The sequence below is a fragment of the Trichomycterus rosablanca genome, chromosome 1 (genome assembly GCF_030014385.1).
Source record: "Trichomycterus rosablanca isolate fTriRos1 chromosome 1, fTriRos1.hap1, whole genome shotgun sequence".
NCBI classification, from domain to species: domain Eukaryota; kingdom Metazoa; phylum Chordata; class Actinopteri; order Siluriformes; family Trichomycteridae; genus Trichomycterus; species Trichomycterus rosablanca.
In genome coordinates, this window is record NC_085988.1 from 71584313 (window position 1) to 71600211 (window position 15899).

At 39.0% G+C, this 15899-nt stretch overlaps 1 protein-coding gene across 1 annotated transcript; it reads right to left on the reverse strand.

Annotated features, from left to right (window-relative positions):
- Nucleotides 1–778: 778 nt before the first annotated feature.
- Nucleotides 779–15175, reverse strand: rint1 (RAD50 interactor 1). The gene is made up of 13 exons (XM_063006236.1): nt 15002–15175; nt 12719–12960; nt 10193–10366; nt 9971–10111; nt 8883–9039; nt 8297–8407; nt 6151–6376; nt 5927–6064; nt 5255–5454; nt 4685–4902; nt 3483–3663; nt 3232–3350; nt 779–1325 (listed from the first exon to the last, which is right to left on the reverse strand). The coding sequence occupies exons 1-13, from the start codon at nt 15116–15118 to the stop codon at nt 1109–1111; spliced, it is 2241 nt and encodes a 746-aa protein (XP_062862306.1). The 5' UTR covers nt 15119–15175; the 3' UTR covers nt 779–1108.
- Between the last annotated feature and the right edge of the window lie 724 nt (nt 15176–15899).

Consider the following 15899-nt stretch of genomic DNA (forward strand, 5'->3'; position numbering starts at 1 on the left):
ATTTAGAATTTATGTGTATTTTTTCCCCAGTTTTCCTCCCAGTGGCCCAATAATAGTCATACCCAATTACCTGATCACATTTTGCTTTCTCTACTGGTGCAGACATCCACTTCTGACCAAAAAGGGCCATGACTAAAACACGTCTCCTCAAATGTGTGCAGTAGCTGTCCGCTTCTTTTCACCTGCATATGGCAGGTTCATCTGGAGATCCGTATTGCACATGGAGAGTCACGCACCAATATCCATTATCCCCAGTTTCTGTGCAGGCGCCATGGATCAGCCAAGAGAGATTGTAACCGCAGCAGTTATGAGGAATCTCTTCCGGCATTCCTTCCCTCAGACAAGCCGTAATTGTCCGTATAGGTGCCTGACTTGCTGGTAGCAGAGCCGAGATTCAAACTCGATGTTAGCTCTGGTGTGCTAGTGTGTTTTTCTGCTGCGCCTCCTGAGCACCTCATGAGTGTTTTTTTATTTCCATCCTAAAGGCTGACTGCCTTTCCATGCTTACAAACTCTACTGTTGAATATGCCTATAAAATCATTATCAGGGCTCAAAAAGAAACAGGTGTACTGGGAGCTGGGAACTCTTCAGAACACTTGGCCTTTAGGACATGGGCCAAGAAAGACTGGTTTGGGACTCAGTACAAGACCTATATAGATAATCGCAGGAATAGACGAACGCTGGTAATTTTACGATGTTAAACAACTGGAGACACTTTTTTTTACAGAATGGTACCACAGAAACTTAAACTTTTATTACATTATTAATTTAATGTTTGAAAAAATTGTATAGACCATACATCATGTTTAAACAGAAAATGAGGAGGAACCACATGTAGTGACAATTAATTTTGAGAATGAATACACAGCCACTAAATTTATAACATATGTTCAAGCTTAAGACTTGAACTTTCACGGCTTTTTCCCCCCCAAATAAATTACCGCTTAAAACAGCAGTCGCAATATAGTGGATTCCATCACCCACCCAAACTTATGTCTAACTTTATTCTGTTGCCCATTTTTGGTACATCCAATAAAGTTTTTTCCTCAGCTGAATATTTCAATATTGATGATCCATGATGCTGCATTAGTTAGTTACATCTTATCGGTCAGTGGTTAAGCCAGGCAGAACGCAGGTTCAGGAGGATCTGCACATCAGCCGGGGACAGTTTATAAACCCCCAGTTCATTCAGAGCTGACTCAGGTGTGGGCTGCTCTGGTCTGAGAGACACCTCTCCCTCCTCTGGTTCATCCTGCTTCAGCACATCGCTCAGCAATAAAGCTGGGCCGACCTTCAGATTCAAAATGACGCAGGCTTCCTTTACGCTGCCATGAAAAAAGAGCAAGGTTAATAAGAAGTCTGCAGGAAAACCACCGCAGTTACAAGCTTTATTGAATGGATAAATAAATGAATTAATGAATAAATACAATGCAATATGGTTCACTTTTACTGAAATAGTTTAAGATGTTCCACTCCGGCGTCTTAGTAATTTGAAGGGAACACAGTCACCGATTCATTTTGAAAAGGTGCCTAAGGTTCTCTGATATTTTTTAGCATTAAATATTTTCCTAAACTTGCTGTATATCAGGCAAGGTGGTTAGGTGTCGCAGCTATCCACCACTGCTACGATCCTGAGGTGATTCAGCCAGTTGGATGTCTACATAAACATGATTGGTTATGTCTGGGAAGGGAGGGTGACCAAAGCCCTGTGATGGATTGGCTTCCTGTCTAGGGTATTCCTTGTTTCCCGGTGGACCCGGACTTGCCGTGACCCTGATCATGATAAAGCAGTTGATGAAAATGGGAAAAAAAAATGAAAATGCTGTATCAGGCAGCACACGGAAAAGAGGAGAGCTGCAGTGTTCTAAATACCATACTATATACTAAACACTGTCCCAAATTGTGTACAAAACAAAGCCTCTATTATAGTCTGTCTTCCCTGAAGTGGGTACCACTGCAAATTCAATTTCAAATTCAAAGTTTGGACACTTACGCATAAGTCATGGCGGGTGTCCACACAAAACACTAAACTGCCAAAAACACTGCTTTTTTTTTATAAAGATAGTGACACTTTTACATAAGCAATGAATCTCATTTGGTTTGTAAAATGTTGGTTTACTAAATCTGTTTTTTCTTTTTGTTTTATTCAAGGTTTTTCATAAGTTTATAGAACTTGGTCAGGACCACAGAATTATTATTCAGTCCTGATAAAAAAAACATAGATTGAAATAGGATGTACTTTCTATTTACAGATGAGTATATATAAATTTATTGTGCTTTTTGTTCTCTCTAACTATACTGTCTTTCATTTGTTTATTTTTAAAGATCATGTTTTACACTTTGAATATGTTCATGACAGGACAGGTTACTAAAGCAATAAGCCACGAGAGGCCGTACGTTACTGTGATTTTAGCACGGGGATGACGTTTTGGCACGACGCGAAGCGGAGTGCCTAAAACTTCTTTCCCCGTGCTAAAATCGTAACAGTAACGTACGGTCTCGAGTGGCTTATTGCTTTTATAAAACGGCGGTCAACATAAAATATAATAAATACAACAATGTTTAATTCATAAATGTATTTATTGTGTATAAACTTACATTAAAGCATTCTTCCGCGACGCAAAATAGTTCGATTAACAGTGTTGCTAGGCAACATGAGGGCGAAAAGAACATTAAATTTTTCTTTTCAGTGGCGTATTAATATGGAATGATGTGAGGTGGTCATAGGTGTGAGTTTATCGGGGATTTTACAACGGCTTCGAACGCGGCTCAGCCAATCAGATTTTAGGACCGGAACTATCCGTTTTATAAACATGTTTTATCAGTTGAAGTACATTGTAAAACAGGAATTTTTTTGCATATCCAATTCACCTATCTTACATGTCTTTGAACTGTGAACTCCTAGAGAGCACACACACACAGACACGGGTAGAACATGTAAACTCTACACAGAATGGACCTAGATCGTTCCACCCAGGACCTTCTTGCTGTGAGGCAAAGGCTCTACCCACCAAGCCACTGTGCCACCCATATGTTGTCTTTCTACATGGTTTTATCAGACTGTGTTCCTATACTGGTTCCTTTTTCACTAGAGTGAGGAGGAAATGTTTACTAAAAAAACACAAAGCACTTTTGTAAGTTGCTTTGTAGTAGTGTTTTTCATAAATGCTGTAAATCTGAGATTTTCACTTTCCTAATTTTGTCTAATAACTAATACACTAATGCACTTACTGTTTGAAGAAGTTCTCGGGTCTCTTGCAGTAGTGTCCGAACAAGGGAAAGAGATTTCTGGACATGTCAAACTGAAGCTGTGCAGCACCACCCTCATTAAAGTGATTATACAGAATTACCTGTAAGCATGAAGGAAAAACAAACATACTTGAATTTTGTGTAAACAGCTGTACAATGTGTGGTGTACAATATATTTAACATTGAAAAGATAAGATTAAAAAGAAACTGCTGTTGAGATGTAAGAGACGTACGTCTTGATAGAGGAAGAGATCAAGTCTCTCTGCCAGGCCTTGCCAGAACATCTGGAAGAGAGGCAGGCAGAGTAGCTGCTGCAGTTGAAGCAGATGATTTCTCAGGCACAGCAGCATGGGACATGCAGAGCTGGACAGAGACATGGTGGCCTGGTCACTCTGCGATGGCAATGAGATCCACCTGCAATGCACATGTAACTGAGTCAGGAAACTAATATCTTTTTATGTTGGCCACAAGCAATATCTTTTAGTTATTAAATAATTAAAGTATAATTCATTCAACAATACAAAAAATTTCATTAATATTATATTTCAAATATACAAATAATACAAATCCATTTTAAATAAAAATTGAGACAATATATCAATGCAAATAAAAACAGAAATATTTAGTTATTACGTAATTAAAGCATAATTCATTTAACAATACAAAAAATATCATTAATAATTTTAAAATGTAAAAATACAAACCAATTTTAAATAAAAGTTGGTACTACAGATAAATGCAAATAAAAACAGAAATATTTAGTTTTTAAGTAATTAAAGTGTAATTTATTCAACAATAGATAAAACATCATTAATATATTATTTAAAATATAAAAAACAATACAAACCAATTTTAAATAAAAGTTGGGACAATAGATTAATACAAATAAAAACAGAGATTAGTCTTTTACTGATTAAGATTTAAGAACCTTGTTTTTTAAACAAGCAATGACAGCTTTATGTTTGCCACAGGACAAAAAACTGTGTTTCAATCCACAATTGCAAAGAATTTCAGGAATTCTCAATCTACTGTCAATAACATTATTAAAAGTTTCAGAAAAACAAACTGAGGCAAAAATCAATCGAATGCCCATGATATGTAATAAAAAAACACATGGACAGATATATTTTAAAAAACCTTTTGTCAGTACACATTTTATCTCTGCCTCAACAACATCAGGTTAAGACAAGATCTGCTGTGTAAAAAATACATACAGCAAACTGCAGTGTAATAAAGAAAAGTTCTATAATTCTCTGTACTCCAATTATTAATAAGTAAAACTGTTGCACAAATAATTGACGTTAAATTGACAGAAAAACTACCATGACATGAATCTGACTTTAATTATAAATGCTATTAAGATAAAGCATTTTAATTATTCATAATAACAGTCAAATAAAGCACTAAAACATTTAAACCGAGTGATGTGCAGTACCTGTCTCTAATATACAGTTGTGCTTTCTCCTTCACATCTCTCATAACTGCATCCAGCAGGCGGCCCAGCATGTCACCTCTTAGTCTCTCGAGCAAAGCCTGCAGCTCCTCAAACAGGGAGCCCTCAAGAGAGGCCAGTCGCCCAGTCTCTGTGGCACCCAGGGGCCCCAGCACTTCATCACCCACTGACACAGCGGCCTGTTGCAACTGCAGGAAAAACTAAAAGAAAAAGACCAGTCTGTATATGTGCTTTTGTTTCAGAATATTTCTGTACTGAAATGAACTTTTTAGGAATTGGATGAGAATATTTTTGATGCTGTCATTATTATTATTATTATTATTAATAGTAGATAGATAAATAGATAGTACATTAACTATAAAAATTACATTAATTAAAATACAGTATATAATACTAAAATATTGTAATACATAAACTTAAAATTATATTAAAAAAGTAGATGAATAATCAAACAATTATTTTAAATATATATAGTATATAATAATTAGCATATGTACTTTGTTTCAAAATAAACATTTTTCTTTTTTATTTTATTTACTTTAAAACACTAACCACATTGTCACTCCAGTCGCTTAGAACGGTGGATATGTAGTTGGCAGCATTCAGGATGGCACAGTAGCGGGAACCCAAAGGCTGTCGGGATTCTTCCTTCATCACTTGGGTGAGGCGGATACGGAAATCATCCACCAGTTCTCTCTGTAGAGCCAGGAAGCTGAGCTGAGCTCGAGGACAAGGCAAAGAACGGTACCGATCTGACAGAGACAAAAATTATTTATCAGTTCAAGTTTAATGGTGAACACAATCATGGACAATTTTGTATCACCATTTCACTTATGTCCTTGAACTGTGGGAGGAAACCTGTGGGGGTGGGGGTGGGGTTATGCAAACTCAACACAGAACGAAAACAGACCACTCCGCCTGGAAATCTAATCCAGGACCTTCTTGCTGTGAGGCGACAGTGCTACCCACCGAGCAACCGTGCCACCCCCGCTCCGATTAAGGAAAGCGAACTGACACACCATTTAATGATTGAATTTGATTAATTTAATTTGCTATATGAATTTCTGACTCAAATCTGTGAGTGTAATATGTAAAATTATATATAAATAATAATTTGAATTTTATTTCTGAGCAAGTATATGTGAACAAATAATTTCCAGAACAATAAACACAATAAACAACTGATGGTTTAAATATATTTGAAAAATTGAAAAAAAACCATACCTGTGATGACCAGCAGTAACGTCATAAAAGTCTCAGCACAGTCTGGTGCTTTCAGTTCATCCATATCAGTGATGTCTTTGTACTGAGAGCTCCAGGCTCCCTCTACAGACAGCATGGCATCCATCTTCTCCAGTGCCACTATATCAATGCATACAAGCACGTGGGTCATCAGTTCAATAAGACAAAACAGATTTTAATCTAAACAGAACTTCCAGACAGCTTACTTTTCCTTTCTACACTCAGCCACTTCTGGAAGACGCTCTCCTCCAGCAGGATGTGCAGTGCTCCGGGGTGGTCGCTAGGGTAAGCATGTGTACTGCGCAGCTCCTTCTCAAACTGCAGCACCTCATCCACCAGGTGGCAGAAGAGTCCGTCATCGTAAAGCAGCCGAGGGGCATCATGGGTAAGCTTTTCCTGGGCCAGTGTGAGAAGACCTCTGCAAAGCTCCACCTAATGAAAACAGAATCAAAATGTATCTCTGGTGCTTATAGAACAGTGGTTCTCTATAGGTACTTTGTCCTGGTGTAATTACACTATATTGCCAAAAGTATAAATACACCTGCTAATTAAGTGTGTAAAACGTTCAGCCAGACACATTGCACACCGTTTAAAAACAATATAAACAATTATGCTTCCAACTTCGTGGCAACAGTTTACATAAATGTGCATCTATGCACAAAGCTAGGAGTACACAGACATGGTTTGATAAGTTCGAAGTAAAGAATCTCCAGTGGTCTGCAAAGAGCCCTGAACTTAACCCCAATCTTAATGACCACATTTGGAACTAACCGGAACAGCAATGGTAATGCCTTCTCATCCAAAATAAGTGCCTGACCTTACTAAGGCCCATTCATCTAAACAGGCTCAAATTCACATGTGCCATGTTTAAAAAAATTAGACATTTTTGAAGTGATATTTCTGACATCAATTTTATTCTTACAGTACTATGCAAATGTCTTATACACGAATTTAAATACATCTTTATTATTTTAAAATTGTATTTAAATCTTATTAATAATTTATGAATAAAAATATTTTACTTATATAATTTATCATTTTAATAACTTATAATTTTACTTAGATTTACATCTCTAGGTGAATCCATAAAAATATAAAATTTTACAATTATAAATTATTTTTTATAAACCTTTTATTTTGAGTTATTGAAAGATTAAATTTAAGAAACATTAAGCTAACATGATAGACCATTTTTTACATAAATTATAATGATTATTTTATAAATTCTATGTTATTACAGTCTAATAAAGTTTATTTTCTAATTTTAGCTCAAATGTTTCAGTCCCAAAATGGATTTGGAAAATATAGTCTGCCAGATTCAACCATTCCCATCCAGGCCAGTCAAGAGAAGCAGTCAAGCCACAAAGCATGCAGTGTTCCAAACCATACTCCCATAGTAAGTAAAATGATGACATTTATTGTTAATACTGTATGCTGTTTGGAATTTAGATGTATATGATTTTTTCCAGTGTATCCACTAATAACTCGACCATGTGTAAACACTTTCATATGAGGAAAACTGTTCTTATGACAAGGCAAAGCACACATCAAAAAACTTGTTGATAATTTAACACCAAATGGGAAGTTTGTAATGTAATAAAAACAAGAACCAGTTATTTGTTTATTCACTTAAACCTTTCTAATAAAATTATAAAGAAATGACTTTTAATGTTTTGAATGACCAGCTTGATTGCATTGTGTTAATATACACAAAATATGAATTTTATGCATACAACACACCTTGCAGATTTTATTCCTTTCTATTCTTATGCATTTTTTACCTAAATCCTTCACTGTTCACACAAAGCATTATTTGTCTAAAACATTGTCTCACGGTTGCACTGTGTGTAGTGCTTTTGCCTCATAACAAGAAAGGCCTAGGATTGATTGCCCAGCTAAGCAATGGGGTCCTTGCATGTTCTCCCTGTGTCAGTGTGGGTTTCCTCTGGGTGCTCCGGTTTTCTCCCACAGTCCAAAGACAAGCAGTCAGGTTAATTAAAGATTAAAAATTATGCTGTGTGAGAATGTGTGTGTGTGTGGCCCAACCTGTCTGAGGTATTTCATGTCTGTTGGCCAATGAAATAGACACACCTCACTGTAACCATGATAAGAGGTGGTAAAAAAAAGACAATAAACTAATTTTCTCCCACTAACACAAATATTTGCAGGTCTCAATTTAGTGAAAGTACACACACACATTTATATGCATTAATATCTATTCATATACATACATGCATTAAAAATGCATTAAAAAAGTGATGCGTATTGTTTACTGCATACTGTTAGGTAGTATACTGTATATACTTGTTATATGCTTGTTTTTGAGATTTGACTGTTTTTAGCATTTATTACCTTGGCATTGACATTAGCCCCAGCACGATCGAGAATGGGCTGAATCTTCTCCTCCATGAAGGTCGAATTATGTCCCATCCACATGAGGACCTGGGTTAGAAACCACTCTGGCTGTAATGGGAAAAAAACTTAAATGAATATACCCTTGCTAAAACATATTCATGCTAGCAAATATATGCAAAAAAAAAAATAGATTGGAAGACTCCACAATGAAGTGGCAAAAGTCCACTGGTATGATGAGACCATGTGGGACATTTTTAAATCTAACAAGCTAGGTAACACAATCTTAAGTTGTCTGTCTTTTAGCAGAAAAATCACCTTGCAGAAAAGCAACACTACTAGTAGCAAAAAGGGTCAGATTATTAATTGTATGTGTCAGGATCTCAAACTGCTGTACAATAAAGCTCTCTGATTAATGTAGAAGAATTTGAAGAGCAGCAACTGTAGCCTAATTTCAAGAATTATTGAACAAGACTTAAATAGACTTCTGCTGTTTACTTTTTAATTAATTAATGTCAAAACAGGTTAGGAATAAATACTTTTTCAAGGCAACAGTATCACAATTACGATATAATTATGTTCTGACCTTACTTAGTGAGTTGGTCTGCCGGTTCCCAGTAAAGTGGTACCTGAACCTCTTACTGAGGGGCTGCAGCATGATCTGAACAGGAAGTGAGAGTGGAGGAGTCTGAGGCAGGCCGGTGTGTGTGGGCACCTCTTTGTTCTCAGATATGAGGTCATCACTTAAGTGGGTTAAAGACAAAAATCTGACACCCTTGTCAGTGTTTAGCTTGTAAAACAGATTACAATTACACTGATCAGCCATAACATTAAAACCACCTCCTGGTTTATACACTCACTGTCACTATCAGCTCCACTTACCATATAGGAGCACTTTGTAGTTCTACAATTACTGACTGTAGTACATCTGTTTCTCTACATACCTTTTTAGCCTGCTTTCACCCTGTTCTTCAATGGTCAGGACCCCCACAGGTAATATTTAGGTCATTCTCAGCACTGCAGTGACACTGACATGGTGGTGGTGTGTTAGTGTGTGTTGTGCTGGTAAGAGTGGTTCAGACACAGCAGTGCTGCTGGAGTTTTTAAATACTGTGTCTACTCACTATCCACTCTATTAGACACTCCTACCTAGTTGGTCCAAGTTGTAGATTTGAGTTGGTCATCTTCTAGACTTTCATCAGTGGTCACAGGACACTGCCCATGGGGCGCTGTTGGCTGGATGTTTTGGTTGGTGGACTATTCTCTGTCCAGCAGTGAAAGTGAGGTGTTTAAAAACTCCATCAGCATTGCTGTGTCTTATTCACTCATACCACCACAATACACACTAAGACACCACCACCATGTCATTGTCACTGCAGTGCTGAGAATGATCCACCACCCAAATAATACCTGCTCTGTTGTGGTCCTGTGGGGGAAAAACTGATGGACTACAGTCAGTAATTGTAAAACTACAAAGTGCTTGTATATGGTAAGTGGAGCTGATAAAATGGACAGTGAGTGTAGAAACAAGGAGGTGGTTTTAATGTTATGGCTGATCGGTGTATGTCCTGTGTAGCATATCATGATTGACAATTCATATAAACTTAATATGAAGAGCTGAGCATGCATTACTGATAGGTGTATTTGTGTCTGTGTGTAGCACAGAGAGGATACGAGGTCTGCAGGGAGATGAGCTGTGAGACCAGCAGTTCCAGCTGGCTGTTAAGTTCCTGAGCGTTAGCTGGTTGGGAGAGAGACTGTGTCGGGGGAGAAACTATGGGCCAGTGCAGCTGAGTCAGCACCTCCTCAAAATCACTAAAATGAAAGCAACAGTTAAAATCAATTTTGCCAGAGTAATGCTGATGAGGTGTAATGACATTTAGACATAACTAATACCTAGCAAGCTTGTCTTTTAGGATCTTGTGCCAGAAGTGCAGCGTCTCTCTAAGGAAGGCTTGCAGGTGGGCACAGCCTGACTCTTGAAGACCCTTGTCCAGAGTCGTCATGTGGCCTACTGCACCGATCGCCTCCCATATACAGTTAGTCATCAGAAACTGCTGAATGTTGTCACTGTTTTAACATAGAGAAAGACAACAAAAGATCACTTGGTTTTGCCATGTAGACAGGCTGACTATGACTACTAAGAAGCACCATCAGCTCTACAACCCACTCATTACTTGTTTACAGCATACACAGCATATACATACATATACAAAAATACATAGTCGTATCCAATTACCCTGATTGCGTTACGCTGACTGAAGAGCTTCACATCTGGCACACGCCCCCTCCGACAAGTGTGCAGTACCGACTGCATCTTTTCACCTGCACGAGGCGAGTTGATATGTGGATCAGCTTTGTGCACAGAGAGCCACACCCTGATCAGCATTATTCCTTGACTCTGCACAGGAGCCATCAATCAGCCAGCAGAGGTCGTAATTGCACCAGTTATGGGTAACCCTGGTTCAACTTGTCCCACCCTGTGAACAACAGCCAATCGTTGTTCATGTAGCCACCCAGCCCAGCCAGATGGCAGAGCTGAGATTTGATACGATGTATTCGAAATCCCAGCTCTGGTGTGCTAGTGTATTTTACCGCTGTGCCACCTGAGTGGCAAGTACACTGATTTGAAAAATGTTAATGCTGAGCAGCCGCTCGGTCTGGGTTCAGATCAACTTTCCTCACTGTACTTCCATTGCACTGCAAAAGTCATCGCATGTGGATGCATGTATATACAAAAGGATGTGGATACCTGACCATGATTCTTGCTTTGTACACAGGGGCACAGATATGCTGGCACATAGAAGCATCTGCCAAAAACCTCCTGCTATAAATTATATACAGCTATTTTGCACAACTGTACTAAATAGTATTTCAAATAAGTGCACTACCCATGGTGTTCTTACTATAAATTATACAGTCATTAACAGATCAGCTAAGCTTGTCGATTAGATAATTGCACAATTTTATTACTGGAGTTTTAAATCATTACATTCACAGTGATACATTTATTAGTAGCCAAATATCTCATAATATACTATAATTTTAGGTGGATAATGCTGGCAAATACTAAAGCAGGGTGACCATACGTTCTTTTTTCCAGGATTTGTTTTTGCACCGATTTCACCTTTTTCTTTAGGTCCCACCTTCTCGCACTTCTCTTAACAATGCTTAAGCATGTGGCCGCTCAGGTGGCGCAGCGGTAAAAAACACACGCTGGAACCAGAGCTGGGATCTCGAATACATCGTATTGAATCTTAGCTCTGCCTGCTGGCTAGGCTGAGCGGCCACATGAACAACGATTGGCCTGTTCAGATATGTGCGGGACTAAGCCGGATGGGGTCTCTCTCTCTCATGACTGGTGCAATTACGACCTCTACTGGCTGATTGATGGCACCTGCACAGAGATGAGAAAAGAGTGCTCTCAGGGTGTGTCTCTCCCTACACAGTGCTGAGCTGCACTGCACTCGTCAAAGTGTAGGTGATAAGATGCATATGGTATGCTGCCCACGTGTCGGAGGGGGCGTGGGTTAGATTCGTTCTCCTCAGTCAGAGCAGGGATCGACATTGGTGGAGAGGAAGCATGACGCAATCGGGCAGTTGGACAATGCTTAAGCATAAATGAAAATATACAGACGAATTACAGAATGCATGGCCTGCAAAGCTGACACGTACGCGTTGGTGTCAAATAAAGGTGGCAGTTTAGAAAACTGCAGCTAAAGGAAAGAGAGTTTGTCAGGTAAAAATCGAGTAACACAGAAGATGTTGTTACTGCTGCAGAGGGAGTTTTTGCATTTCACACCACAGAGCATTACAACAGCTACAGATCAGTGGACTGCAAACTGTTTTATTTGTTGTTATTATTATTTATGTACCATAAATACATTTGTTAGATGTCTTGTTAAAAAGTAACTGTTTATTTATTTAAGTTTAATAACATATTTGACAAATGCATCAATAACTATGCAACTATTTAAAACCCTACTTTATACACATTGCCATGATGCCACTCTGTGTCGGGTGTCCGTCTGGCCTTCCTGCCAAGTGTCCTCTTTTTTGAAAACCAAAATATGGTCACCCTAACTAAAGATACCAGCGGCCACTTTTAGCATTAGCAGCATAGCATACTATAAGCAACCAAAACACTAGGCAGGTAGAGATTTAATTAACATGAATACATTCCTAACTATTTACTTAATAGTACTTAACCCTAGAATGTCATGACCTCGATTTTATGTAGACAACCCTGTCATATACAAGTGTGACCAAAAGCCATTCGCTATTAGTATTAGCATAGCAAAGCATAAGCATATTACAATTGTAAATATACTTTCTGTTTCTGTCACTGTCTGCAGTCTGTAGTCAGAATGACTAAAGCTTAGTTGCTTTTTAATGTTAGTTGCAGGTGAAAAAGTTCCTCACCTGAGCTCCTCAATCCGAGACAAACACTGAAGGTACTTCATGTGTCTCTCCAGTATGTCCAGCTCTCCCAGAGTTCTCCCGAGGCTGTCTGCCCAGGTCTGTGCACCCTGGAGATGTTGCTGCAGGGTGTTCGAGAGGAGTCTTTCTCTCTGATGTAATGTCTCCAGTTTGGCCCGGGATTCCTCCGCAGTAGCAAGAGCAGCTGATACACGCAAAGGTACTGAGCTGGATACGGTCACCACCTATATGCACAAACAGTACTGTCAAGCTTTAATAGCATGGCTGTATATAATACAGTAATCACAAAACATTAGAAAAAATATATATCAATAATTTAACAAAAACAATACAGTGAAAAAAGATAGATTGTAAAAAATTGTGGTAGGAATGTAGGGAAGTATTTGGGGTGGATGGGAGATAGGTAAGTTGGAAGAAGTACTGAAATGGTTACAAATTGTCTCCCAGTGGGAGGAAGGAAAGTGCCCATGGAATACATGGAAAATGTAGTTGTAAATGAGAAAGGGTCTCTGTCTCAGCCTCACCTGTCGGGCAATGGCCACATAGGCTCTCCACTCCGGGCAGACTAAATATGTGTGTCTGTTCCTTTTTATAAAAACACTTACCCATAGCAAACTTAACTATTATCCTTAAGCACTACAAAACACTGGGCACTAAGACTGCACTTAGGGACAGTGGTAGCTTTGGGCTATCAATCAGATGACTGTGGGTTCAAATTCTGGCTCTGCCATGCAGCCACTGTTTAGCCATTGAGCAAGGCCCTTAACCCCGCTGCTCCAGGGGCGTACAATGGCTGACCCTGTGTTCTAACCCCAGCTTCCAAAAAGCATGGATATGCAGAAAAAAAATCATTGTACTGTACACATGTATATATGACAAATAAATGCATTCTATTCTGTTCTCTATTCCATTTTATTCTATTCTATTCTGCTTGGTTAAGATCTGTATTTCTCTGTATTTAATACTGTGGAGATAAGCTGTCCATCTCTAGTTGGACACATTGCCAGTGTCCTAAATAATTACAACCGCAAATCAGAAAAAGTTGGGACAGTATGGAAAATGCAAATAAAATAAAAATGCAGTGTTCCTTACATTTACTTTGACTTTTATTTGATTGCAGACAGTTTGAACCCAATATATTTCATGTTTTGTCTGCTCAGCTTCATTTCATTTTTTAATATACCTTCATTCCTGCATTTCAGAAATGCGGCCCCATTTTTTGTTGTATTTTAATTCTCTGATTGATATGGATATTTGGTTGTCATAGGTAAATTTCTATTATATTACCGTACACACTGATCAGCCATAACATTAAAACCACCTTCTTGTTTCTACACTCACTGTCCATTTTATCAGCTTCACTTACCATATAGAAGAACTTTGTAGTTCTACAATTACTGACTGTAGTCCATCTATTTCTCTACATACTTTTTTTTAGCCTGCTTTCACCCTGTTCTTCAATGGTCAGGACACCCACAGGACCACCACAGAGCAGGTATCATTTAGCTTGTGGATCATTCTTATCACTGCAGTTACACTGACATGGTGGTGGTGTGTTAGTGTGTGTTGTGCTGGTATGAGTGAATCAGACACAGCAGCGCGGCTGGAGTTTTTAAATACCGTGTCCACTCACTGTCCACTCTACTAGACACTCCTACCTAGTTGGTCCACCTTGTAGATGTAAAGTCAGAGACGATCACTCATCTATTGCTGCTGTTTGAGTTGGTCATCTTCTAGACCTTCATCAGTGGTCACAGGACGCTGCCGACGGGACACTGTTGGCTGGATATTTTTGGTTGGTGGACTATTCTCAGTCCAGCAGTGACAGTGCAGTGTTTAAAAACTCCATCCACTCATACCAGCACAACACACACTAACACACCACCACCATGTCAGTGTCACTACAGTACTGAGAATGACCCACCACTTAAATAATATCTGCTCTGTAGAGGTCCTGTGAGAGTCCTGACCATTGAAGAACAGCATGAAAGGGGGCTAACAAAGCATGCAGAGAAACAGATGGACTACAGTCAGTAATTGTAGAACTTCAAAGTGCTTCTATATGGTAAGTGGAGCTGATAAAATGAACAGTGAGTGTAGAAACAAGGAGGTGGTTTTAATGTTATGGCTGATCGGTGTATATCGTCAAATCGCCGAGCCCAACAGGACAATACGGTAACATTTATACTGCTGCTTCAATAATGCTACATAATCTGAATAATATTGTGATATAATCAGTATATTACAGAACTGTTGGTAACTGACCTGCTTCTCTAACACTTTATTCTCTGCTGTGAGTTTTTCCAGCAGCGTATGAACTTTCTTTAGAGATTTAACATCTCCACCAATCTCTCTCTCCACCAGTTCAGCCACATAATCCATATATCCTTCATCCACTGCTGCATGTTTAGAATCATTACTGTTATTATTGTCGCTACACTCCACACCGGGCGCCGCCATGCTTTCCTTTTTAACCTTCCACGTCATCAGCTGTCAGTATATGCGCATGCGCCCTCTGTTGCTTGGGTAGTACATATTCGTACCTCTTCGTTTCGGTAATGTTCCTCTCATTAACACTACACTAAATGTTTATTAATTATTTGACAGTGATCACTTCATTCTGGTAAGGGTCGCAGTGTGTCATACCTGGAAACACTTGGCACAAGGCAGAAATACACAATGTGTATTTATTTATTAGGATTTTAGAGCAATGTTTTCCACACTTTGGTTACATTTGGTTACACTGGGAACAGGTAGTTACTCGTTACCCAAGATTCATCAGTTCACAAGTTTAATGTCAAACACAGTCATGCACAGTCATGGACAATTTTGTATCTCCAATTCACCTCACTTGCATGTCTTTGGACTGTGGGAGGAAACCAGGGCTCCTGGAGGAAACCCACACAGACACAGGGAGAACATGCAAACCCGGACCGCCCCACCTGGGGATCGAACCCAGGATCTTCTTGCTGTGAGGCGACAGTGCTACCTACTGAGCCACTGTGCCGCCCCCAATCCAATGTAGTGATACACACACAATGCACTTTCCTATTTACACCCGGGGGCAATACACCAGAGTAGCCAAAACATGATGTATCTTTAGGGAAAACTTTAAAAAGCCCTTTATTTAAATATACTATGCCACCACGTAAAGAGGTGTGCT